The sequence below is a fragment of the Raphanus sativus genome, chromosome 1, assembly GCF_000801105.2.
Source record: "Raphanus sativus cultivar WK10039 chromosome 1, ASM80110v3, whole genome shotgun sequence".
NCBI classification, from domain to species: Eukaryota; Viridiplantae; Streptophyta; class Magnoliopsida; order Brassicales; family Brassicaceae; genus Raphanus; species Raphanus sativus.
Window position 1 is genome coordinate 13,426,835 of NC_079511.1, and position 27,381 is coordinate 13,454,215.

Sequence of the window (27,381 nt, forward strand, 5' to 3'; positions counted from 1 at the left end):
GAGTTAAGCACTGAAACCAAAAGCAGCAATTGCCAAAAAAAGAGAGAAAAGAAACGTCCACTTGTACTATGAACTTCGTTAGAGCTATGTTTCTCCTTTTCAAAATAAAAAATTATGGATGTGCGGAGAAGGTTGCGTAAGTGCAAAGTAAATATATATTTTCTTTTTTGAAGAAAGGGTTTTCATAATTTCATTAGGAATGTAATTATTAACTTAGATCTTCTCCGAAAATCTGGATATCCGGAAGAACTAGATCTGGATCCGAATATTAAAATATTAGATCCGACAAAATCGAATCTAGATCTAGATATCTTTTTAGTCTAGATATCCAAATTTGTAATTTTATTGATAATTATTTTTAAAAAGTAATATCTATATAAAATTAAATTTATTTATTATATTTTCATTTTATAATAGTATATATAAAATTTGTAATAGTATATATAGAAATCACTAAAAACATTATATACAGTTTAATTTTAAAATTATTGTTAATATTTTAATATAGTTTAATATTGTTTTTATTTATTTTTAAGATACAAATACCGATCTTGATAACCGAAACACTGAATGCAGAAAAAAATAATGAAAACATGGATCCAGATCCAGATACGAAAGCTTTAAATTCTCCCGATATCCTATAAATTCCATCTCTAATCCTCCTATATATTAAATGAGAAGTCATTTTATTGACTTTTGCTAACATGTCAATCATATAAACAGTCTCAGAAAAATATTTATAATTTCATTGGTCGATGATTTTTAATTTTTATTATTAATCAAATCTAAAAAGAAAATCATAGAATCAGTTATGTTAATTGCCAAACTATTTACATAATTTTACGCATAACCATTATAGTATCAAATGATATCAAATATGAAATTCTATATAATACTTCATCATTACATTTTTCATTAATAGTCTATTTATAAATTATATGAAGTATTTTGTTAAAAAGTTGTTAGTAAAACTAAATATACTAGTTTTATTTTTCTATTATAAACCATCGTAAAAACTTTATTTTTCTATATAATTCATAATATACATATATAAAACATATAATTTTAATAAAAATATTATAATAATTATTGATGCATCATATAATGAGTTTATTAATTATTTAAAATAGTTTAAAATATCATGTGATAATTAATAATATATTTTATAAAAAACTTAAAGTCATTTATATTGATTCATTAGTAATGATTTATACCAGATATATAATAGTATATAATTATATAAACACTTGGTAATCATTTTAAGGTTTTAAATCATTAATAATGATTACTATATCATTAATAAGAGCTTACAAATCAATATATAAAAAATCTATACAAAATGTTATAAATATTTATAAAATCATTTATAAAGAAAAATTTTCGTTATTTATAGGAGTTTACCAATGTTTATGATGGTTAATAGGTTTTAAATCATCACAAAATTTTTAAAAATCTTTATAAAATATTTATAGGAGTTTACAAAATATTTATAAAATATTTATAAAATTATTTAAAGTTAAGATTTTAAATTAATGATCATTGATAATAAATTATTTTCTTGAATTATAAAACCATCAATTAGGATTTATGAAACTATTTATAAAGATTTAGAAACTATTTATAAGGATTCTAAGACTTCTGAAAAATAGTTCATAAATTTTAAATTTGTAAATATTTTATGTATTATTTATAATTGTATAGTTTCCTTTCTAAGAGGTTTTTAAATGTTATCAAATCAGAATCAATCGTAAAATATTATTTTTTTACAAGTTCATCATTTTCAAAAACTTTTTCAAAATCTCAAAAACAAAAAAAAATTGTTTTGATTTTATATAAAAGAAAATAACCAGAAAATTACATCAATCATAAAAAATCCAAATAATATTAGGAATAAAAGTATATTCTTAAATTTATGAAATGTTCTATATTCTTAACATTTTATTAAATCAACAAAATTCACATATATATTGTTTCGTTTCTTCTTAATAATTTTTTGTATGTTTATACTTTAGTTGCAAGTGTTGGTCTATTTGTCGCATTAGTTGATGTTTTGGATTTTAATAATTTTTATGGACGAAAATTTGATCTACAAAACCAGTTAAATATATATATATATATATATATATATATATATATTTTCTAACAATAATGTTATAAAACAATTTAATGAAATGTTGATTTGTAAAAGATGTAAAAAAATTAACTAAATACTACATAAATCCTATTTAAATTTTAAAAGTATTAATAAATAAACATATTTAAAATTAGCTACCAAAAATTTACTTTTGGTTTTAAAATTTTTTAAATATATTGTCGCAGGTAGAAAACACAAAATATTATATTATCTCAAAAGTTGTACCCACAAATTTGCGGGCAAGAACCTAATTTTTATTAATTTGAATAAGGAACTTTTAGAGATTAGCAAAAAAAAAGAGAAACAATAAACAAAGCTCAGACTAAATAAGTCAGACCTTACCCAAAAAGAACTATTGTGTGAATAAAAACTCAGACTGAGGTCTTGACCAAAACATTAGCACCATACTCCTTATTATCCAATCAATATTTATTAAAAAACATTTAGAAAAATATTTACCAAATGCTAATGCTCTCAAATGGAGCCATTACTAGAGCATTTGTATTTTTAAATTTTATAAAAAAAATTCACAATTAATTAAATTTATTTACTAATATCATGAAATTATATTTAAATCCAAAAATAAAATTTATATTTTTAAAAATAATTTTAAAATTAAAATATTTTTTAAAATAAATTTTTAACATTAAAAATATAATTATTTTAAGAATAAATATTATATAAATTAAATTAAATGAAATTTTAAATGGGACCTAAAAATAGAAAATATAGTCGTAAATATTATTTTTAAACATGAAATTTATATTTGGATATAAATGTTTTTTTGTGATATATTAAATTAAATAAATAAATATATAGTTTTCTAATCTTATATATTAATAAATATTAGAAACATATTCAATAAAAATATAGATTATTTGAAAATAGGTATATTATATATCATACATTAATTTTTATAATAATTTCAAATAGCATGATGCTAGTACTATGACAATCTTTTTATTAAATAATCTAATGAGAGCATACAACTTATACATCATATTAATTCTATGGCATACTGCTAATGTTTTATCATCAGCTCTACGAATCAAGGCCCAAGTAAATATTTAAATGGCCACATGTGCGATCTCATCTAAATAGAACTATTGTCTATTGGTGACTAACCTTAACTTTTACATTTTGTTGTTGTAGAAAATTTAAGGCAAAATTGAAAAAAGAGACACTCTCAACTTTTTTTTTGTTATTTTATGACTTTTGATATTTTTTGGTCATTCTGAACATATTTTACTTTTTTATGGGAAAAATAGTAAACTAAATTCTTAAAAATATAAAAAAATATGAAAACTTTTGGAAACACATGTATAACTATTTATGTGTTTATTATTTTTTAAAATATAATAGAATAATATTCTATTTAATGTTCTAGTTGGGGATATAATACTAATTCTGGTCATCTACTTAGTCTAAAAATTGGATACTAAGTATTATGCGTAGATCTGTCCTGGATATATAACGCAAACAAAACTTTTCATGTATATTCTAAATAACCTAGAAGTCGTTAGGTTATATTCTAGAAAGATGTCGTTAGTCTACTTGTAGCTTTATCACGTCTTATAGTCACAACTCTACGATATACATATTCTTGTTTATGTGTCATAACTTATTATGCTTTTTACTTTATGTTACGTTTAAGGCAGAATAGAATATGTTTCTTACCAAATGTACTGTGTTATGTGTTCTGCATAACGTAGAATGCATATTATAGAAAAATCTGGTAAATATTGAAACTTCCATATTTCAATTAATATACTTCCTAAATCTACATAAAATATACCCTAAATTCCGCACATTATCTTCTCTCCCAGATCAAAAAATCATCAAAAGTACACTTTCCTTCGCTCGAACCTGAGTTATTCAAGAGAAAACTACACATGCAAGCTACTAGACCACATAGGATTCACACTACTTTGATAAGTATACCAGTTTTTACACACTATCAAGTTTAATAAAAGTCTTAAAATTAATCTTCGATTAATCAACAATTAATTTCTGAGTTTTGTATACATTGAATTTTCATATATCATGGTCAAAAGTGCACGTTTGAAAGTTTAAGGCAAAATCATAAGAATATTTTTGTAAATTTGAAAGACTGGGCAAACAGTAAAACAACAGAAAATTTAGAGACCAAGGTTGAAAAATATGAATATTCGCCGGTCTAAATTGCATAATTGAAAGTTTTAGAATTAATTTGAAAAAACAATATGTCCAAACAGAAAGTTATGAGCCGTGATTAATCAAAAGTTTGAAGACATGCCTTGCAAAATTACCCAAACTGGCCACTATTTCTCTTCGACAAGCTTTCCTTCAATCCACGACAGCAAGGGCTGATTCCGACGTAACAAAGATTGTGGACTAAAGCAGAGATCACAACAAGATTGAAGATATGGGATGGAAGACTGACATCACGAGTTGACGTCGTGGAGGAAGCATGGTCGCAGCGATTGGAACAGAGCATGATAACAAACTTGACGAGATGAAGCCGACACGAAGCAGAGCATGATGGTGAAGAACTTAAGAAGATGATTGGAAGTTTTTACTGTTTTTACTTTTAGTTTTTTACTTTGTCGGAAAAGACGATGGTAAGAAGTTTATTTTGTCAAAGAAGATGATGGTGTGAATTTTTTCTTTTTTTCTGTCTTACTTTCTTTTTTAATAAAAACTTAAATTATTTACAAAATATTAAAAATGATTAGGTTAATTGAAAGGTATAATGATATTAATGGAAACACAAATCCTAATTACCTAAATAATCTTTTACAAGTCATATTAGGACAAACCTAAATGGAGAGTGTCTCTTTTTCTAATTTTCCCAAAATTATTTAACACTTCTAATAAATGATGTTATAATGAATAATATGGGGAATTTGTTTTTTCAACTGACTGATAACATTTTATAAAGAAAATGACGTGCAGATTATTATTTTGTTTAGTCAAATGAGGTTGATTCAAACGGCCATAGGAGTGTTGCTTTCAACGCTACCTACCCGAAGAGAAGAGATGGTCTACGTTTTGTAGAGCCGCCACAGAAAAGTCAGTTAAAACTAGTCCCCGATCCTGGAAAGATTATGTAATTAATTATTAGGGCTAGAAAAAAATATCTATATATTTTAGTTCGATTTGTTATTTATTTCGATTCGAATAAAAAATCCATAAATCTGTAATTCTACGAAGCTAAATAAATACTAATATTTTAAAAATAAATATTCGTTTTGTTATATATATATGTTACTAAGTTTTATAGTACTTTTATTTACTAAGTTTATTAAATTATATATTAGAATTTGAAAAGTAAATAAATTATATTTTATAGTAAAATGTTATTATTTATATTATTTTGGAATTTTATTTTATTTCTAATTTTTATTTACTTTTACTAATTAAATCGGATATCCATTTAAAATTTAAATTTTCGGGATATCCGAATCATCGAATGTCTAGATAGATAAGGATCATATCAGATCGGATGATTATCTTTTAGATAAAATATATGGAATAAAGAATATATGCAAAAACTAAGATATTTGATTTGTGTCTGCCCCTAGTAATTATTAAACAAAAAACACTTAATACTTTTTTGCTTTACTACTTTTCAAATTAGTTAGTGACTTTTAACCCATAATCAGGATAGTGCGTGCGACTAAATTGAAGATGTAATAAAAGAAAAACAGATGTATAACAAATCTTTAAAATATGTCCCTTTTCAGATATCTTGGACCGGATTATTTAATACAACATGTTCACCCACACACCCACCGCGGTGGACTTGGACAATCCCAGCAACAGAAAGCTTCTTTTAACTTTTCTTCATTTTTTTCCTGAAAAAAGGGACTATTCTTTCTTTGTGGATACAGGGTTAGTGCAGTGCGCTCAAAGACAAAGTGCTTTGTTGGATTAATCGATTCTTTTTCTTATTTTTTATTTTGTTTACTACTTTATATTCAGGTTGCTTCTTCGTAAGTAGCAGTCGGCTGAAATTTGATTCATCCTTTTTTTTTTTTTAATAATATTATTTCATTAGAAAACCCAAAAGAGGATCGGAAAACAGTGGTCGTCACCGGAGAAACGACGGTGCTTACAAACACGAGGCTAAGAACAAGGAATCACAAGCAAAAGATACATGCATAATAATAATAATGCAGTAGATTGGAATTTGTAGCTTAATGATAAAATTTAATACCTGTATCATGGCATAGTCCTTACTTATATATAATAATCAGTATCATGGCCAAATCCCGATTTATATAAAATAAAATTTTCTATAATCAATACTATTAAAACATGCCCGACTTTCCCATAAGGTTCTATGATCATAAGTTATATCAAGATCCATATAAACTCTAATGAGCCAAGGAGATTCGCATGGCAAGTCATGAAGAAATGTAAAGATAAGGTATACCTTCACAATTGAATTGGTTACCACTTCGGTAAGTTAACTTAGCCGCTTCGTTAACAATCTATCACAAACTCAATCCGAAACCAGCTGTTAGAATCAGATTCTTGTTTATAAGATGGGAACACTTAAACTAATCAAAAGCATGATATATATACTAACTGAATTTCTAAGATTGCTTGATTTCCCTGCCAAGAACAAACACCCATAAATATCAAATTCAGTTTACAATAGGAACATAAATATTACGCAGACACCATCTCTGCAGGATCAATTCCAAATAAAAAAATGGCCTGAATCCATTCAGATACTTAACCCAGTCAAAATGCTTACATGAATGGCCTATCAAGAACAATAAGGTTAACTCAAACAGAAGCATGACAGAGATGTGAAGGTTTAAAAAATCCTTTTGCACAAATGGTACTTTTGAAGACCTCAGCTTCTCGTGGATCTTGTTCCACCTGCAAAAATTCACCTGACATATCAATTAAAGGGGAAAGCTTTTATTAACGTGGAGCTGGATTCAGATAATAAGCGTTTATGGAACAAATGATTACCAAATAAAACAAAAAAGAGGTTCCAGGTCATTTCAACAACAACAAAAACAACCAGGGGGTTATGGAAAAAGGATTTTAATGTTTTACTGGGAGGAACATTATCAAGGACTCTGGTCTGTAAGAGCTTGGTGTGGCTGTTTATCAATACATCAACTGCATAAGAAAAATTGATTTATTTTTGAAATTTCGTAAGCCTATATCTTAACTAAACGAAGGTGCTTACCTGCTCATCGATGAGTAGCATGTCAAAACTCATGAGTTCACTGCCTTTCCTAACGTCCTGCTGTTCATCGGTGCAAGATGTGATATTTATACTCACAACTTTAGTCGGTTAGCTTGGAAGCCAAAAAGGTCGATTGTATGCTTTAAAGTGCGAGTAGTGGGATAATTAACTTAAAATCTCGGATTTAATAGCTTATTAGTAGAAGGTAGATGCGTTACTTTGAATCGATTGAAGCTTTTGTTTTCTGAGAAAATGGGCAGAGAAGAAGGTGAGAAGACGATGAAAAACTCTTAGTTGGGCTGCATAATTAATTTTATAAAAAACCAATAAAACATGAGAATGGGCCAATAGCAATATAAGATGTAAACCCAAATCAGTAACAAAAACATATGCTGGTTTTGTTTTTTATAAAGTACACCTGGCAAAATTCCCCCAATGGAGAAAAAGAAGTCTATTTTATTAGTTAAGATTTTATTTTTGTATTGGTTAAGTTATATGGATAATGATATTTTTATATTGAAAATATATAAAATTAAATGATTTTTTAATCAGTATTTACAGCTCTAAAATTGCACTTATAATGAAACTAATGGAGTAATATTTGTTTGTTGTAAAAAAAAGAAAAGAAAAAGGTACCGAATGTCATTACTTATGAATCCATTTGACTTTTCCGTCCATGTACAATATAAATATTGACTTTTTTCATCTGCAAGTTGTAAGCAGTGACGCATCGTTTTGCACCCTCTCTCCATTCCTCTCTCAATTCCTCTCTCTCATAATATAACCAGCGACTAGCGACTGAAACAAATCTCACAGAGAGAGAGAGAGGAGAGAGAAATCTCAATCCAAGATTCGGTTTACCACTCCGTGATTTCCTCCAAATCTCGGGCAAAACTGTGCTCCCTCACTTCGGAGGTTTACTTCTCTCTTCTTCCTCTTCCCCTTCCTCTTCTTTAAAGCGGGAGAGACGTCGTTAGGCACTTTCGATTTCGTGCTTCTCACGTGATTATTTCTTCTCTTACTGCTTTTCATATCATTTTTTAAATTTTTTTTGAAGAATTTCTTTCAGAGAATCTATGGCTTACGATATAAAAGCTATACTTATTATTGGGTGCTCGTTTCTTTTTCCCCTTTTTGACGATGATTCAGGGGATAATACAATAAAGTTTGCCTCCACTAATAAATTGCTAAAAAGCTTTTCCACCTTTTTTTTATTTATTTCACCTACGAATATTAGTTTTTTTTTCTTTCTCACCTCTCATCGAGTAAAAGTTCATTCTTCTCACTTGTCAAAATCACTATATATGTTTCTTTGTTTTATTTATTTTATTTTATTTTATTTTATTTTGCTGAGTTAGAGGATTGTTTGTTGTAAGCAGAGGGCAGCTTTTTTTTTTCCAACGAGGAAGAAGATGGGGTTTGAGCCTTTGGATTGGTACTGCAAGCCGGTTCCAAATGGTGTGTGGTCTAAGATGGTTGATTATGCCTTTGGTGCATACACGCCTTGTGCTATTGACTCCTTTGTGCTTGGCGTCTCTCACTTGGCTCTGTTGATTCTCTGCCTTTACCGTATTTGGCTCACCCTAAAGGATCACAAACTAGAGAAGTTCTGCTTGAGGTCTAAATTATATTCCTATCTCCTCGCTCTCTTGGCTGCTTATAGTACTGCCGAGCCTTTGTTTAGATTGGTCATGAGGTTATCACTCTTGGATTTGGATGGTGCTGGGTTTCCTCCTTATGAGGTGCGTGATGATGGGTCAACATTACTTGTTTTTTTTTTTTTCCTTTTTATGTTGTTGTTGTTGTTATGTATGTTTTGTCTAAAAAGTTCTGTTTTTTTTTTGTGCTTTCTTTGGCAGGGGTTCATGTTGGGTCTTGAGGCTTTGGCTTGGGGTTCTGCATTGGTCATGACTGTTGTTGAAACCAAAATATATATCCGCGAACTTCGTTGGTATGTCAGGTTTGCTGTTGTTTATGCTCTTGTGGGAGACATGGTGTTGTTAAATCTTGTTCTCTCAGTCAAGGAGTACTATGGCAGGTTGGTAAATCTGCGATCTATATTTTGGTTTATTCAAGTTCTGTCTAGTAACTTACATGCTTCATGTTTTTTTTTTTTTGCAGTTTCAAACTGTATCTTTACATAAGCGAGGTGGCAGTTCAGGTTTGCACATTTGTAACACTCCTTTTTGCATTCTCTAAACTTCTATTTACCATGTGCTGTATCTATAAATTAGATTGTAGATTATACAACTTATTTTGATAATGACGTAGAGGTTTTTGGATCCAGGTTGCATTTGGGACTCTCTTGTTTGTGTATTTCCCTAATTTGGATCCTTACGCTGGTTACGCACCACTGCCGGCTGAAACCTCAGAGGACTACGAGTATGAAGAGCTTCCTGGAGGAGAACAAATATGTCCTGAGAGGCATGCAAATTTATTTGACAGTAGGTCACTCTACCTACTCCTCATTTCCGTTCTGTGGATTTGGCTTTGTATATTCTTTTCTCTTTTGTTGTGAGAATCACCACACCACAGCATCTCTGATCTCTCATCTGTAGTTACTACCTATCTGTGTTGGAATTTGTTCAGAGCTTAAAATTTCCTCGGATCTGTGAATTCGTTTGTAGTGTGAATAGTTAAAAGCCAGTAAACTGTTTTCGCATTTAACACAATGAGTTTTCTACAGTCTCTTCAGTTTCTTTTTGACCTTATCCTCCAGTTTTCATTAGAAATAAACTTTGGGAAACTGGATTGTGACTGTGAGAGCAAGCTGCAACATTTTTGTATAGTGGATTAACATTTGTTGACCTTTGACTTTTTAAGTATCTGCTTACCAAAATCTTTTGCCCCACAGGAATCTTCTTCTCATGGTTGAATCCATTGATGACTCTGGGATCCAAACGGCCTCTCACAGAGAAGGATGTGTGGCATCTAGATACTTGGGATCGAACTGAAACCCTTATGAAAAGGTATTATTAAATCTTTGAAAAGTAGTAACTGCTCTCATAGTGTCTACGACTGGCATGGTTGAGTGATATATTTTTTCTCCTTCTCTTAGCTTTCAGATGTCCTGGGAAAAAGAACTAGAGAAGCCCAAGCCGTGGCTCTTGAGAGCATTGAACAACAGCCTTGGGGGAAGGTAAAAAGAAACATCTTTATAGACATGGGTTCTCATCTCTTCATAATATAGATTGATTGTTTGGGTAAAGAGAAACATCTTTGTAAAAAAATCATACATTAATCTATAAATAATCAGAAGCTATCAAACGTCTAATGGTTGTGAGTTCGAGTATGTTTTGAGTTAAATAGCAGATCTGTCCTTAAATAATTCTCATCCTTATGGGACTGTCTCTTATGGGAACCTGTTTATGTATTTTGTAGGTTTTGGTGGGGTGGGTTCTGGAAGGTACTTTCTCTATTTGATAATAGCTTATGTTTCCTGATCAAGTGTTTTAAATTTTAATCTAAAAATGTATCACAGATTGGAAACGACTGTTCACAATTCGTGGGACCTCTTCTTCTGAATGAGCTCTTAAAGGTTTGTTTCTTTCCCTTTGCCAAGTGCCCACGGTACTTCAATGCTTTGTAATTTTTTTTGTTATACTGGCCAAAGTTAGCGTTTAAACGTTCTTGGTAGATTCAAATTCCTACCATCCTTTGGATCTTTTCTTTTCTGATAGTATCTCACAACGTGGTCGTAAAAATTTCTGCAGTCAATGCAACTTAATGAACCAGCCTGGATAGGTTACATCTACGCAGTCTCAATCTTTGTTGGAGTGGTATGCTACAAATTTCTTTTCTCCTATGCCTATTTTAATATGCTTGCATTTTTTGAACCTTTGTTGGAGAGAGATGAAACAAGTTCTAATGTTTTGGTAGATGATGCGCACTGTGGCACCGGTTTTGGTTTTGTGAACTGAGTCTAATATTCGTCTGATTCGATTGTGTTAGAACCTTATGCAAATCTTGATCAAGGGATTCCAAGCGCTTGATGTTGATTTTGACATTTTCAGGTATTGGGGGTTCTGTGTGAAGCTCAGTATTTCCAAAATGTGATGCGTGTTGGTTACCGGCTAAGGTCTGCGCTGGTAAGTTAAAGTTTCACCTCACTTTTCTTTTTTGATGCAAAGAGGGGCGGTGGTCGTGTTTTATTCTAAAGATGCTTTTAGAGTGTTTCTTTCTGCTGATGAGTTCCTCCCTTGTTAGATTGCTGCTGTGTTCCGAAAGTCGCTGAGGCTTACTAATGAGGGGCGGAAGAAGTTTCAAACTGGAAAAATAACAAATTTAATGACAACTGATGCTGAGTCGCTTCAGGTATATATCTTTGCTTTCTTTTCCTCCCGTTTATTCGTATGGTTCTAGATATCAATTTGTGTCATTACTGTCTTTTTACCTCAGAATATGAGTCTAAATGCAATTTATCAAAGATCATCCTTTCCTGCAAATTTTTGACTGAATCTGAATAAGCTAAATTTGATAGGCTATTCACTTTTTTTTTTCTAAAGTTTCCCCTGTCTGTGACAGCAAATTTGCCAATCACTTCATACCATGTGGTCGGCGCCTTTTCGCATAATTGTATCACTGGTTCTCCTTTATCAACAACTGGGTGTTGCCTCGCTCATAGGCGCATTGTTCCTGGTTCTTATGTTCCCTATACAGGTCCGTAATTCTTTGTAATCCTTATGCTTTTTCCTCTGTATGCTGTTTTGCTTTTGACTGCTTATTTCGCATCTGTTTCCCGATTATCTCTGCTTATCTCTCCTCAACCTCAACGTTTTTTCTGTTCAGTGACAAGGATTCCTTTTCTCTATGTTTGTTGAAACAGACTGTTATTATAAGCAAAACGCAGAAGTTAACCAAAGAAGGGTTGCAGCGTACTGACAAGAGAATTGGCCTAATGAATGAGGTTTTAGCTGCAATGGATACAGTGAAGTACGATTACTTTTATTATACGTATCTTTCTTTTTTTTTTGCATGATTGGAAATTTGAGGCAATGCTTGACTCACTAAACCAAAATACTGTAGGTGCTATGCGTGGGAAAACAGTTTTCAGTCCAAGGTTCAAACTGTTCGTGATGATGAACTATCTTGGTTCCGGAAAGCACAACTTCTGTCGGCGGTATGGTTTAAGCACAGTGACTATTATATTGACTGCTTCTATCATCATTATTCATGGTGTGCCTGATTGTCTTGTTACTCCTTACATTATGCTTGTATATAAGGACAAATCCAGGCTACTCATTAACTAAAATCCTTTGACTATTTGAGACTGGTATCCAGGAGGATACGTTTATTGTGTTTAATATACTTTCTTCTAGTTCATTGTAGCCATATGCATTGTACCTTTGATATAAAGTGCATTACGTTTATCGTCGTTTAATGGTAAATTTATGACTCATTCTTTGCCTTCCATTTGTTGTGCAGTTCAACATGTTCATCCTAAACAGCATTCCTGTTTTCGTGACTGTTGTATCATTTGGTGTGTTCTCATTGCTTGGAGGAGACCTGACACCTGCAAGAGCGTTTACGGCCCTTTCTCTATTTTCTGTGCTTCGCTTCCCTTTATTCATGCTTCCCAACATTATAACTCAGGTGATTTCTTGCACCTCGTCTCCATTTTTGTTACTGAATAGGCATCATTTGTAACGATTGCTCCGAGTTATTCTTTCTATTTTTCGACCCTACGTCTTTTTCTGGACCAGTCATTGTCATAACTTGTTTCTAGATGCTGACCAGGCTTGACTTTTGTAGGCGGTAAATGCTAAGGTATCCTTAACCCGTTTGGAGGAGGTATTATCGACGGAAGAGAGAGTTCTCTTACCAAATCCTCCCATTGAACATGGACAGCCAGCTATCTCAATAAGGAATGGATACTTCTCATGGGATTCAAAGGTCTCATTTGTCTTACCTCTTTACTTTCTTTCATCACATATTCTCAGTGAAGTCAAAAATTGAGCCACCAATATACATTTGCAGGCGGAAAGGCCAACCTTGTCAAATATCAACTTGGATGTACCTGTTGGCAGCCTAGTTGCAGTAGTTGGCAGTACAGGAGAAGGAAAAACCTCCTTGATATCTGCTATGCTTGGGGAACTTCCTGCAATGTCTGATGCCATAGTTACTCTTAGAGGATCAGTCGCTTATGTTCCACAAGTTTCATGGATCTTTAACGCATCGGTATGTTCTTATATTATTCTCTTTCTATAGTATGTTTCTCACTGCGAAGTTTTCACATCCTCCTCTTCGCATAATCTTAAGTTTACGAATCAGAATTTGAATTGTTTCACGAGTATTTAATTTTAAGCGACTCTCAGCTGATGATTGTAATTTTCATTGTGTAGGTACGTGACAATATATTGTTTGGTGCTCCTTTTGACAAAGAAAAATATGAAAGGGTGATTGATGTGACTGCCCTAAGGCATGACCTTGAGTTACTGCCTGTAAGTTTCTTTAAGGGAAAACGGTTCTTTTGGTAGCATAGAATACTATGTCAAGTTCTCAGGTATCTAAGTTTGTATCCTCTTCTTTCTCTTGATTGATATAGGGTGGTGATCTCACGGAGATTGGAGAAAGGGGTGTTAACATAAGTGGGGGACAAAAACAGAGGGTTTCTATGGCTAGGGCCGTCTACTCAAATTCAGATGTGTGCATATTAGATGACCCATTAAGTGCCCTTGATGCGCATGTTGGTCAGCAGGTAAATTAAATATTCTCATGAATATTATGTTTCTTGTTTGCCATATATTTCTCTTATAATTGGTCATTGTTATCTGATTGCTGGAACTGGCTGTTACAGGTCTTTGAAAAATGCATTAAAAGAGAACTTGGGGACAAAACTAGAGTTCTTGTTACAAACCAGCTCCACTTTCTATCACAAGTGGATAAAATTCTTCTTGTACATGATGGAACAGTAAAAGAGGAAGGAACATATGAAGAATTGTCCCATAGTGGCCCATTGTTCCAGAGGTTGATGGAAAATGCTGGGAAGGTTGAAGAATATTCAGAAGAAAATGGAGAAGCTGAAGCAGATCAACAATCTGTAAAGCAAGTTGAGAACGGAAACACTAATAATCTGCAGATGGATGGAATCGAGTCAAAGAAATCCAAAGAAGGAAACTCTGTGCTCGTTAAGCGTGAAGAACGTGAAACAGGAGTTGTGAGTTGGAAAGTCCTGAAGAGGTAAGTTTCCTCTGTATATATATTTTCTATTCATGTTTTCTTGCTAAGCTTCGTATTTGAAGGCCACTGGGTGATGACTAATGAGGTGTTACCATGTTCCAGGTACCAGGATGCACTTGGAGGTGGATGGGTGGTGATGATGCTCCTTATATGCTACGTCTTGACACAAGTATTTCGGGTTGCAAGCAGCACTTGGTTGAGTGAATGGACTGATGCAGGAACTCCAAAGAGTCATGGACCCTTCTTCTATAATATTATCTATGCGCTTCTTTCGTTTGGACAGGTATATGTGTTGTTGCACTTGGTAAATGATTGAGAGAAGAAAAGGATACATAGAGCTCTTTGGTTTTGTGCTAAGACTTATTTATCTTTGGTTTCAGGTCTTTGTGACGTTGGTCAATTCATATTGGTTGATTATGGCGAGTCTTTATGCAGCTAAAAAGATGCATGATGCTATGCTTGGTTCCATACTAAGGGCTCCAATGGTCTTCTTTCAAACCAATCCATTAGGACGGATCATCAATCGATTCGCAAAAGATATGGGTGATATTGATCGAACAGTTGCAGTCTTTGTAAACATGTTTATGGGTTCAATAGCACAGCTTCTTTCAACTATTATCTTGATTGGCATTGTCAGCACTCTGTCCCTGTGGGCCATCATGCCCCTCTTGGTCGTGTTTTATGGAGCTTATCTCTACTACCAGGTAACATACCCTTTTAAAACACAATACTGACTACTGTTGTGTGCTAAACCATTCTTTCCTTATTGTAGAACACAGCTCGTGAAGTTAAACGTATGGATTCCGTTTCAAGATCCCCAGTTTATGCTCAATTTGGAGAGGCATTGAATGGACTCTCAAGTATCCGTGCTTATAAAGCATACGACCGCATGGCTGAGATCAACGGAAGATCAATGGATAATAACATCAGATTCACTCTTGTGAACATGGGTGCAAACCGGTGGCTGGGAATCCGTTTGGAAGTTCTGGGAGGTCTCATGGTTTGGTTGACTGCGTCATTAGCCGTCATGCAGAATGGAAAAGCAGAGAACCAACAAGCATTTGCATCTACAATGGGTTTGCTTCTCAGCTACGCTTTAAGTATTACCAGCTCCTTAACAGCTGTGCTGAGACTCGCTAGTCTAGCTGAGAATAGTTTAAACTCTGTTGAGCGTGTTGGAAGTTATATAGAGACACCATCAGAGGCTCCATTGGTCATTGAAAACAACCGTCCACCTCCTGGATGGCCATCATCTGGATCCATTAAGTTCGAAGATGTTGTTCTTCGTTACCGCCCTGAGTTACCTCCTGTGCTTCATGAGGTTTCCTTCTTTATTTCTCCAATGGATAAGGTGGGGATTGTTGGAAGGACAGGTGCTGGGAAATCAAGCCTCTTGAATGCTTTGTTTCGGATCGTGGAGCTGGAAAAGGGAAGGATCTTGATCGATGAATGTGATATTGGCAAGTTTGGACTGATGGACCTACGTAAAGTTCTTGGAATCATACCTCAAGCGCCAGTGCTCTTCTCAGGTACCTCTCACACAGCCTCTGCTACTTGTTCTTACTTGTCTTACAAGTCGATAATTGATGTGTAATGCTTATTCAGGTACTGTGAGATTCAATCTTGATCCATTTAGTGAACACAACGACGCTGATCTTTGGGAATCTCTTGAGAGAGCACACTTGAAAGATACTATCCGCAGAAATCCTCTTGGTCTTGATGCTGAGGTACTTAGTATTTTTTTTAAACATGTTTCCTCTTTTGTACTCATTAGAGTAACTCGAGTGTATTTGGTCAGGTTACTGAGGCAGGAGAGAACTTCAGTGTTGGACAGAGACAGTTGCTGAGTCTTGCACGTGCATTGTTGCGAAGATCTAAGATACTTGTGCTTGATGAAGCAACTGCTGCTGTTGATGTTAGAACAGATGTTCTCATCCAAAAGACCATCCGTGAAGAATTCAAGTCATGTACTATGCTAATCATCGCTCATCGTCTCAATACCATCATTGACTGTGACAAAGTTCTCGTCCTTGATTCTGGAAAAGTATGCAAAATTTTGATTTTCTAACGCTATATTCGCTTTGTTTCTTCAGCTAACATATTTGAGATTTCACAATGCCTCAGGTTCAGGAGTTTAGTACACCGGAGAATCTTCTTTCAAACGGAGAAAGTTCTTTCTCGAAGATGGTTCAAAGTACAGGACCTGCAAATGCTGAGTACTTGCGTGGTATAGTGCTTGAAAACAAACGTATCAGAGAGGCTAACGGTGATGATTCATCACAACCTTTAGAAGGTCAGAGGAAATGGCAAGCTTCTTCTCGTTGGGCTGCAGCTGCTCAGTTTGCTCTTGCTGTGAGCCTCACTTCATCTCACAACGACCTTCAAAGCCTCGAGATCCAAGATGATAACAGTATATTGAAGAGAACGAAAGACGCTGTAGTCACTCTACGTAGTGTTCTTGAAGGGAAACACGATAAAGAGATTGACGAGTCTCTTACCCAAAATGATATCTCTAGAGAGCGTTGGTGGCCATCTCTGTACAAAATGGTCGAAGGTAACGTTGCTGTTTAAGATCTATCTATCTCTCTGCTACTTGATAGAGAACTTTTTCTTGACTCTTAAGATTTTGAGTGTTACACACTTTCAGGGCTTGCTGTCATGAGCAGATTGGCGAAGAACCGAATGCAACACTCGGACTACAGTTTAGAGGGGAGATCGTTTGACTGGGACAACGTGGAGATGTAGACGAAAAAGGCTTATATTACTTGACCCATAGAGATGTCATTTTGATGAACATTGTTTTTGTGTTTCTTGTAATACACGGAACAAATTGTCCATTTATTGTAGTGTGATTATAAGCTACGTTTCTTTTTGGCAAGGGGAGTGTATTTGGTTGCTGGAACAGTGATATCAACGATTGAAATTATGTGTTAATTCCTCCGTCTAAATGCGATTACATGCACATCCTTAACTGGTAAGGATGATATGATAAATCAGTAGTTGTACACTAAAATATTATATGATTCGTATATAAATCATCATATCAAATTATATACACTAAATTTTGATCTGCCCGTTTCGAGATTATTATGAAAGTTGGATATGAATTAGTACTTTGGTAACGAATCAGAGTGGCGCAGCGGAAGCGTGGTGGGCCCATAACCCACAGGTCCCAGGATCGAAACCTGGCTCTGATAATTATTTCGATTTTTTAACATGATTACCAAAAAAAAAATTAGTACTTTGGTTAGCTGTATACTAATAAGTTATAAATTCATATTATATTGAATAAAGAAATTTGTTTAAATTATATAATCTATAAATTTTTTTATTTCAGATTTTGTATTTACATTTTTATATAATTTTTTCTTAGGCATGAGAATTTTATTCGAATCTGAAAGACGACCGAAACTGACATGAAATACAGATTCAGATCTAGATCGAAGAAAAATACCTACTGGATTTTTTGGATGTTTTTGTTCGATTTTGGGTGCCCAAAATATCAAAAATGTTTTGTGTATATTATGTATATTTGAATATTTCATATATATTTTTAGTAGGAGAATTTTCAAAAATACTACTTTAAAACATCATTGGAAGTTTTTGTCATTTAGAAATTTGCATTATCGAAAACATAAATATTTTTATTACTAAGAATATCTAGTCAAAGTTGATTAATATAAGAAGTTGGTATACCCAAAATATAAAGAAGTAAATCTCTTAAAAGTGAGAAAAAATTCAATTTGAATATAGCGAATAGATTTATATGAATAATAAAATTTATTCAAACTAAGTAAAATAGAATTTAGTTGTTCTTTTTAAAATTGTAAGCTACGTAATATCTGATTTTGAAAATTAGATTGTGTAGATTTTGATAAATCTTAAAACATTACTAAGTGGGTGATTGGTTGGACTGTAACAAGTGAATTTAATTTTATTTTCTATCTACAACCATAAATCATCAATCATGTTTTATGTAGTTTTTAAATCTAAAGCTAAAAATTTAAAGAAATTGTTGTAGGAGTCTTCTTTTCTAAAGCAAAAAATTATTGTTGTACCTGTAAGCTCTTTCCTTTTTTATTTTTTTTTCTCGTTAAATTTCTACAGCTACATTAGTTATAGCTACATCAAAAAATTTACAGACTAAATTTTAAAGTAAATTTTATATCGTTACAGTACAACCAATCACCCCCTAAATCTCTTTAGAATATTCTCAAAATTTGATTTTGGGAAGATCTTTATTAGAATGTAAATGTTTAGTAATTTTAAAATACAATATATATGAATGTATTTGTTTAAATTAGAAAATTCTGAAATTATACTAACCAAAAGAATGATTTTGATTTACATATATAATTGTTTATAGGAATTTTGCACCTAATAGCTAAGAAAAAAAAACAAAAATTCATTATCAACTAAAATCTCACCCTCTCTCTTCTTTTCTCTTCCTATCTCTCTAAAAATTTAATTTTTTTTTAGTTATTTCCTAAATAAGCCCTTGTTTAGATAGGTGAATTATTTGTACCTCTAATACAATATAGTATTAGTGTATTACTGAAAAACAAAATTACTAAGTAAATAGTTAAATAATGTGATATAACTGTAATATATGTTGTATACATTTATGGGCGCTGCAATAATCATTTCGTAATGATTGAGTAATTTGGTCACAAGTGTATCAAATATTATCAAATTCTCAAATTCTATAGATATTAGTGCCCATATTAGTTACCAAATATATATTACGTTTTCCAATTTTTTTTGTATCTCTTGTAATATTATTAGAAATTAACATATCTATATGTGGGTTTCTGAATTTTAATACAATATATATGATTACTAAAATATACCAATTTAGCAAAACAACACCGTACAAATATAACTACGAAACATAGTACTACTATATGTAATCATAACACAATACAAAAACTATAAAAAATAAACATTATACAAAAACGCTATACCAATATTTTTATACATTAATTATAAAAATGTCACGTCCAAATAATGTATTGTTAATCTAATAGTACCTTCAGTCTAGTTTTATTTTAATTGAAAACGATTGGTTTACTTATAAATTATAATAGATTAATTTCTGGTTTTACTTTAAGTTGTCCGGTTATATTGTAATAGTAGCATATAATATAATTATATTGTAATTAATTCAAAATGATCTATAAATTAAGTAATATGCTAACAAACTTGAAATAGTCTAAAACTTAAATAACAATTTTAATGGTAGATAAATTTAGGATTCTATTTTAATAGAATAGATACTTTATATTCTTAATTAATTAATAAAATTTTGTTTTTATTTTCCCGAAAAATCTAAAGATTTCAATTTCTAATTTTAAATTTAACTATCAAAATACAACTTGATGAAATTAAATTTGATTATAATAAATTGTTGTCAAGGTTTAACTAAGTAGATATACCAAATTATAATGTTATACAATAAATTGTATCGACAATAGTCTAGTTTGTTATAGTTCGCACAATTTTATGTTTGTTAATACATGATAGAGAAATGTTTAAAGTTTCTTGATTGTTGTTGAGACAGTGATATCCATATTTTTTATATGTTTATGATTCCATCTAAATGCGATTACTTACACATAAATCCAAACCCCAAATTAACTTCAGCCAAGTTATGACGCCGAAACTTCGTGGGCCTTTCCATTTTTCCAACAACAATCCCATTTCATACGCATTAATTGTTATAAATATTGTAGTGATGTCCATATGGAAAGTCCTAGATATACTTGTTCCCCACTCCAAGTTAAGCTTTGTCTCCAAGCTATTGTATCCTATATAAGGAGATCATTATTCATGGAATAAGACACACAAATTCCTCTCTTCTCTTCTCTTCTCTTCTTTATTTACAACACGTTATCAGCACGAGACTCTAAACCCTAGCTAAAATCCAGCGACCACAAAAAACCTTAATTTCAGCCGCAACTTTAAACCGTCATATCTCCCTAACCGTAAGGATCCAGACGGCGAGTAATATATCAAATTGAAGCTCTTGACGAGACGAATCCAGCGCCGCAGACCACGCATCAATCCGACTCCAGACGCGCCGTCACCTCCCAGTGCAAGCCGCGCCGTCAAAGATCATCCAAAACCATAATAGCCGCCAACTCCTTATCTCTCTTAATTTCGATTTCTATTGTTCTTAGATCTCATACTAATCCAACTTTGAAACTTTCATTGTTGATTATTTAAGGTTTCTAAAAGAGGAACCAAGGAGAAAAGATCGGCAAAGATTAAGGTAAGATCTCAAGAACCCTAATCTTTACTTGTGGTTCAAGCAATTCGGATTTCAAACTTCTCTTCATCTTAAATCCGATTTAAAAGGTTTTGCGATTTGATTTGGTTGATTTTAGTTCTTGTTTTATTTAAAATCAAAACCCTAAACCCTTAATAGTTTTACATGACTTTAGTTTTGTATGGACAACAAGTGATACCCCTTTAAGGATGACACGCTATATGTCCAAACAAAATTTAAGGTCAATGTTTAACCTAATCCTAAAAACAGATTTGAATTTTAAACCCTAATCCTTAAAGTTTAAATCTGATTTTAAGAAACCCTAAATCCTAAAATATAAAGCATGTGATTACATGACTTTCGTTTTGTATGGACAACAAGTGATACCCCTTTAAGGATGACACGCTATATGTCCAAACAAAACATAAGGTTAATGTTTTCCACATCTTTTGGTCGATGATGCACACCATAGTGTGGCTAGACCATGATTTTCTTTTAAGTCAATGATGCATACCAATAGGTATGACTAGACCATATGAAGTAAAGGTCGATGATACGTACTCTTAAGTACGATTAGACCATAAAACAAAATCAATGGTCGATGATGTTCACCCTCAGGTGCAACTAGATTTTTCACCTATGATTCACGGTGATCATCCACGATGATCCGCGTTGATCTATGATCCATGATGATCCTCGATGATCCGCGATAATCTACGATGATCAGTGATCCAAGGTGATCCACGGTGATCCTCGATGATCCACGGTGATCCACAATCACCGGTGATGGATGATGCGCACCACAGTGCAGCTAAATCACGATCCGTTTTATTTGGTCGAGGATGTGTACCGAATGGTACTACTAGACCATTAAATCGCATGGGTCGATGTAGCATACCATATGGTATGGCTAAACCATGCACTCTTCCATCCCACTATTTTCAAGGGATTTATAAATCAAATAAGTTGATTAAGTGATGGATGAGTTATGAGAAAGTAAATTTCTAAAGAGAATGCAAACTGGCCGTATGGCCCTCTTATTTGTTTGCTGGCAATGTGATTTAATTGTGTAATAGCCGAATGGCATTGGTCACACAAGCCATATGGCTTTATTGTTTACATACTAGCCGAGTGCCTTTTATTTCTTGGATAGCCAATGGCATCAGAAAATTGTATGTACTAACACAAATCATTTTGATATGATTCAGATGTCGAGACTCCATCACTCGGATTACCCAGCCCTTGATCTCAATGGAGACAATTACCTTGATTGGGCGATGAACACTTCAGCCGATTTAAAGTCTAAAGGACTTGGGAAGTGTATCAAATACGGCAATGATACCCTTGCATATGAAAGGCGTAGAGCTGTTTTGATAATGAAAAAGCATCTCGTGAAGGATCTGTATGATGAGTGCAGTTACATCAACGATCCTTACGATCTCTGGTCGAGATTGAACACCATGTTCTTCGAGCCACTACTAGATGAGTCCATGAAAGAATGGAAGGCTCTGAGGTTCCAGGATTATGAATCCGTGGATGACTATCACTTTGATCTTATGAGAATCACCTATAGTCTTAAACTATGTGGTGTAGTGATAACAAACTATGACTTGTTAAGCAAGACTCGTGACACGATCCATTCAAAGGAAGTGTTGTTATCACAGAAGGCTAAAGGTTTCACAACCTATTACGACCTTCTCTCATACCTTTCAGCTCTTGAGGAAAAGAAGCAGAAAAGGAAAGTCAACCTCGACAAACTCGACTATGTTATGGAGATAAGTGCCGAGTATCAATGTGAGATGATATACGGTGATGCTGAAGAAGCTAAGAAAAGAAAATTCGGGTGGACTCATATAGATGATGAGATTGGTTTATTCATTGAATAGAGAACCAAATGTGAGCCACGTCCAAGATGTTATTATGGACTGGCCGGCTATTGTTTAAGCCTTTTGACATTCTGATTTCATACTTATGATTTGGTGTTTTGTTTTAAATATAATTTGTCATTCAAATTTCATAGCATTAATAAAAGTTTTTCTTTTATCTTGATTGATTTGCTTGAGAAATATTTTTTATTGACAAACGAGAATGAAAACTCGAGAAGAGTATGTCTAGATCACCACGCCTAAGGCATGGCCTTAAGAGGCAGGAAATTTATCACCTAAAACCCATTGAGAAAGACCCAAAATCCCCACTGGCCATGGACAAGGATACCACAATAACCGTGGTTGTAGATCCAATCATGGCCGAGGAGGGAGTAAAGGTCGAAGTGGCATTTTCAAGCCACCTCAAAATGGTTTCAATAATAAACCAATGGGCAGAGCAAAGCAAAAGGAAATGTTCCTTTTAGCTTATGAAAATCGCCAAAGGCATACATATAAAAGAGGTCGAGACTACATTCTCCCTACTGATCTAATACTATGCTAAGGATCAGTGTGATAAGGCATAAAAGCCTAGGTAACCAGTAAGGTTCACCAACGAATTTATACACTTTATGGCATGACCGGATTAGCCATCATGGTCTGAACTTGATTAATAAGGCACAAAGAGTTATCCCATAAGATCTCACGTTGTGAAACATGTACACAAGGGAAACTCAGTAGGCTTCATTGTTCCAAGCAACACGAAAGTATAATCTGATCATGGGGATAGTGAGAACAAAACCCGTGATCATGACCAGACCACAAATTCGTGTATCATGGTCTAAAACCATGCTGACCTTCCAAGCATTACGTTTAAGTGAGGACAAACAAACGTACTTTATAGCATGTTCATGAGGGGGAGAATAAACACTCCGTGTGGTCCATGACCATACTATAAAACCCGAACATGATAAGCCTGGCTGAAGGCCATAAGGCATTATAGCTTGGCCGTATAAGGCATAACCTATAAGGTTGAGACTTCAAAAGTCTATAAGCTTGGGTACACCACAAGAATACATGTATGAAAGATAAGATACATCAGGCCATATAAAGTGAGCATAGATATTCCCGTCTAAAGATGATAAAGGGTCATAATCCAGATATAGACCATCCTAAGAGTCTATGAATAAACCACCACATACCTATGTGCCATCTAGGATGGAATACCTCATCTAAGGATGAGATGAAAATCGGGAATATATGTTGGATAAGAGAACATGATCTTTCTCCCACGAATTCAGTGAGACCATGAGCCAAACAAAGGTGATCATATTGTGGCCAAGGTACACGGATTACATACAAGATGAATCCGACTATCCAACATCATGGAGAAAGCTATAAGCTGGTAAATAGAAAGTGAAAGTGGAATGGTTTTAACCATCCAAGTCTTGGCAAAGATCCTCGGACCAGATATATATGTACTGGACGTCCATAAACAAAGAAAGAATGATAGCCAGACAGACCCGAAAGAACGACTAATTCATACCAGCTTAGCACCACTATATAAATGTCCTAGTAGAGACATAATCAAGTTGCTGTAGAAGTCTATACAAGATAGACAAGTATGTTCCATATATAAGGAACCTCGGATAGAAAGAGATAAGGTGCTCATAATGATAGATCCGGGTTCATGAAAGAGAAACCATACTAGACAATGAGATAAGACCGGCCGGTCCTAAGGTACAGGTATCATACAATGTAGCCTTGCAAACTACAAAGTATTCAATGATCCTGATAATAATAAAATCTCAATCGATTGTATCATGTCTAGAACGCGATAGAACGCGATGGAACATTATATAAAGTGTCGACACATACACACACTCATAAGTGATAAAGAGAAAGCACTTGAGCATAAGAGATATGCGAGGATCACTAACCCACGTAAGAGTACTCATAGAATGAGACGTGGAGTTAAACCCAAAGAATGTATGAGATGGGCGTATTGGCCAAATACATAAGTGAGACGCCATCTAACCAGTGAACAGATGAGTCTTGTGAGGAAAAGAAAATCGTGAGCAGTAGAACATGAAAGTACAAACAAGTGGTCGTACATGTTGCTACATAAAGCATTCAATGGAATGGCTTGATCACACAAGGATACTCACAGGGACTAAGGAACAAGGAAATAAATTCCTAATGTGGTGAATGCTACTACCCAATATCGAAATCTGGACATCTAAGAAAGATGTAGTAGACATTGGATATCTCACTGGATATAAAGGTAATATAAGATACCTTGAAAGATGAGAAAGAAGTTCTCATAGAACAACATCGTTCCTGCGTTGTTCATGGACTGAAATGCAGCTGCATACACACGATATGATAAGACTAAGTGATGCTTAATAGAAAGTTCTATAAGAACGTTTCAGATCAGTCCATATAGTAGTCAATATATTCCTTGTGTTTATATTTAAAGAAAGGATGATTAAGATGATTGATTCTTGGAAAGGCCATAGAGATCATTAGCCGTATATGAATGTTGGGATCTATGATCCAACGTACCAAGAATAGATAGATCAAATGGTCCGAGAATCCATCAGATTCACGACCAAAGGGAACCATACCGACTAGGATCATGTCCGACCTAGTTCGACCTTAATCATCATTGGTCCTGACCAATCCATCCCGTCCAGCTTGTTCCGACCAGTTCCTCTAGGTCTTAAATCCGACCTAAACCATCCAAGTGAGAGGAACGTCCTATTGACCAAAAAGTGGCTTAGTTTTGATTAAACTTCAAACTACAACACAATAGCCACTTCATGAACAGGCCGTGGACATATACTAAAAGTTCATAAAGAGTTTTGGTCAAAGGATATGAATAAGATATATAGTGGACAAGAACATAGTCCGGATGGATTATGGATGATGTCATGATCCAGACAGATCATGGACATACAAAGACATTCATGGTCGAATTTATCTAAGAGAGATAAACCATATGATCCGAATGGACCATGAATATCATGAAAGCATTTTGTTGATGCAGGTTACCAGTCCGATCCACACAGTGCTAAGTCCCAAACCGGCTATGTTTTCACATATGGAGGCACGACCATTTCATGGAGATCAGTCAAGCAGACTATATCAGCCACATCATCCAATCACTCGGATATATTGGCGATCCATGAAGCAAGCGGAGAGTGTGTCTGGTTGAAACTCATGACACACCATATTCGGACAGCATGTGGGATCACGGATGGTAAAGACGAGCCGACCGTTCTTTACGAAGACAATACGGCCTGCATAGCTCAGCTCAAAGATGGTTACATCAAGGGTGACAAGACTAAGCATGTTCTCCCCAAGTTCTTCTTCACCAACGATCTTCAGAAAGAAGGAGAGGTCAAGGTCCTCTAAGTTAGATCTAGCGAGAACTCAGCCGACCTCTTCACTTAGGCATTACCAACATGCACGCTCAGGAAGCTTATGCAGCAGATTGGTATGCGATCACTGAGAAGCCTTCAGTGATATTCACTTCAGGGGAAGTAATGCGGCTGTACTCTTTTTCCTATCCATGGCTTCCCGTTTTTACCACATTGGGTTTTTGGGTTTACCATGGAAAGGTTTTAACGAGGCAGTATTCCAAACGCATTACAAACTCTAGACGGTTATGGCATTACAATCTCGGTTTTTAACGAGACAGCATCTACGGCGTTTTGAAAGCACTTCGACATATTGGACATCAAGGGGAAGTGTTATAAATATTGTAGTGATGTCCATATGGAAAGTCCTAGATATACTTGTTCCCCACTCCAAGTTAAGCTTTGTCTCCAAGCTATTGTATCCTATATAAGGAGATCATTATTCATGGAATAAGACACACAAATTCCTCTCTTCTCTTCTCTTCTCTTCTTTATTTACAACATTAATAGTGTTTTCAGAGCTGGACAAATAAACCGAATCTGAAAATCGAACTGAATCTGATCTGATAAAAGTGAGTCTGAACCGATTTGAACCCGACATAAATACCGAATATTTTTTTTAGATTATGGTTATTATCCGAATCGAACCCGAATCTAAATGGATATCCGATAAAACCAAGAACATTCAAAATTCCAAAACATTAACTTGTACCAAACATGATTTCTAATATGTATCCAAAATACATTTAGATATTATTAAACATCTAATATAATTATTTATCACATGAAGGTTGATGGTTGAAGGTGGCGATTGAAGCTTGAAGTTTTTAGATTTTAGTTTAGTTTCAATTGAATAATGTTTCTCATTTCATAAAAATTTGGTTTTGTTTTATAATTTTAATTATTTGGTTTTCTTTCTATTAATAACTAGGTTTTCTTTTTGTTTGATTAAATGATCATGTTTGATGTTCTTTTTTTATTTTGAACTGATTTTACTTATGTTTTGGTCACAAAATAAGTACAAATCAGATACTTTAAAAAAAAACAAAAACAATTTATTTTACTTATATTTTAGTTACAAAATAGTGAAATACAAATCACGTACTTCTGAACCAAACAACCGATTGAGACCCGAACCTGAAAATACATTGGATTGTACCGAATTTTTAAAGATTTACTAACCCCGATTTGAATCTGATAGAACCTTAAGCGGTCTCGAACCGAACTTTAATATAAATTCGGATGAGGCTAATTTTGACAAACCCGAAAAACCGAAATCTAAATAAGACTAGTTTTGAAAAATTCGAAAAACCAAGATCCGACTA

General features: G+C 33.6%; 2 protein-coding genes, 1 long non-coding RNA gene and 1 other non-coding gene across 4 annotated transcripts; 3 read left to right on the top strand and 1 right to left on the bottom strand.

The window, feature by feature from the left end:
- Positions 1–6,739: 6,739 nt before the first annotated feature.
- Positions 6,740–7,722, bottom strand: LOC108861057 (uncharacterized). Its single transcript, XR_008943511.1, has 2 exons — positions 7,326–7,722; positions 6,740–7,006 (listed from the first exon to the last, which is right to left on the bottom strand). It is a non-coding gene; the product is annotated as an uncharacterized LOC108861057 (long non-coding RNA).
- A 588-nt stretch (positions 7,723–8,310) lies between these two features.
- Positions 8,311–17,438, top strand: LOC108805643 (ABC transporter C family member 1). Its single transcript, XM_018577586.2, has 28 exons — positions 8,311–8,327; positions 8,705–9,067; positions 9,185–9,363; positions 9,447–9,486; positions 9,613–9,769; positions 10,180–10,294; positions 10,384–10,464; positions 10,707–10,731; positions 10,807–10,863; positions 11,039–11,104; positions 11,339–11,413; positions 11,532–11,639; positions 11,850–11,984; positions 12,151–12,257; positions 12,351–12,444; positions 12,750–12,917; positions 13,077–13,217; positions 13,302–13,502; positions 13,667–13,765; positions 13,870–14,022; positions 14,122–14,504; positions 14,607–14,787; positions 14,885–15,208; positions 15,277–16,033; positions 16,110–16,231; positions 16,303–16,548; positions 16,629–17,058; positions 17,152–17,438. The coding sequence occupies exons 2-28, from the start codon at positions 8,738–8,740 to the stop codon at positions 17,247–17,249; spliced, it is 4,872 nt and encodes a 1,623-aa protein (XP_018433088.2). The 5' UTR covers positions 8,311–8,327; positions 8,705–8,737; the 3' UTR covers positions 17,250–17,438.
- A 191-nt stretch (positions 17,439–17,629) lies between these two features.
- TRNAM-CAU (transfer RNA methionine (anticodon CAU)) lies at positions 17,630–17,701 on the top strand. Its single transcript has one exon. It is a non-coding gene; the product is annotated as a tRNA-Met (tRNA).
- Positions 17,702–20,361: 2,660 nt separating this feature from the next.
- On the top strand, positions 20,362–26,871 carry LOC130496993 (uncharacterized). The gene is made up of 3 exons (XM_056989771.1): positions 20,362–20,775; positions 21,981–22,615; positions 26,847–26,871. The coding sequence occupies exons 2-3, from the start codon at positions 21,981–21,983 to the stop codon at positions 26,869–26,871; spliced, it is 660 nt and encodes a 219-aa protein (XP_056845751.1). The 5' UTR covers positions 20,362–20,775.
- Positions 26,872–27,381: the final 510 nt, after the last annotated feature.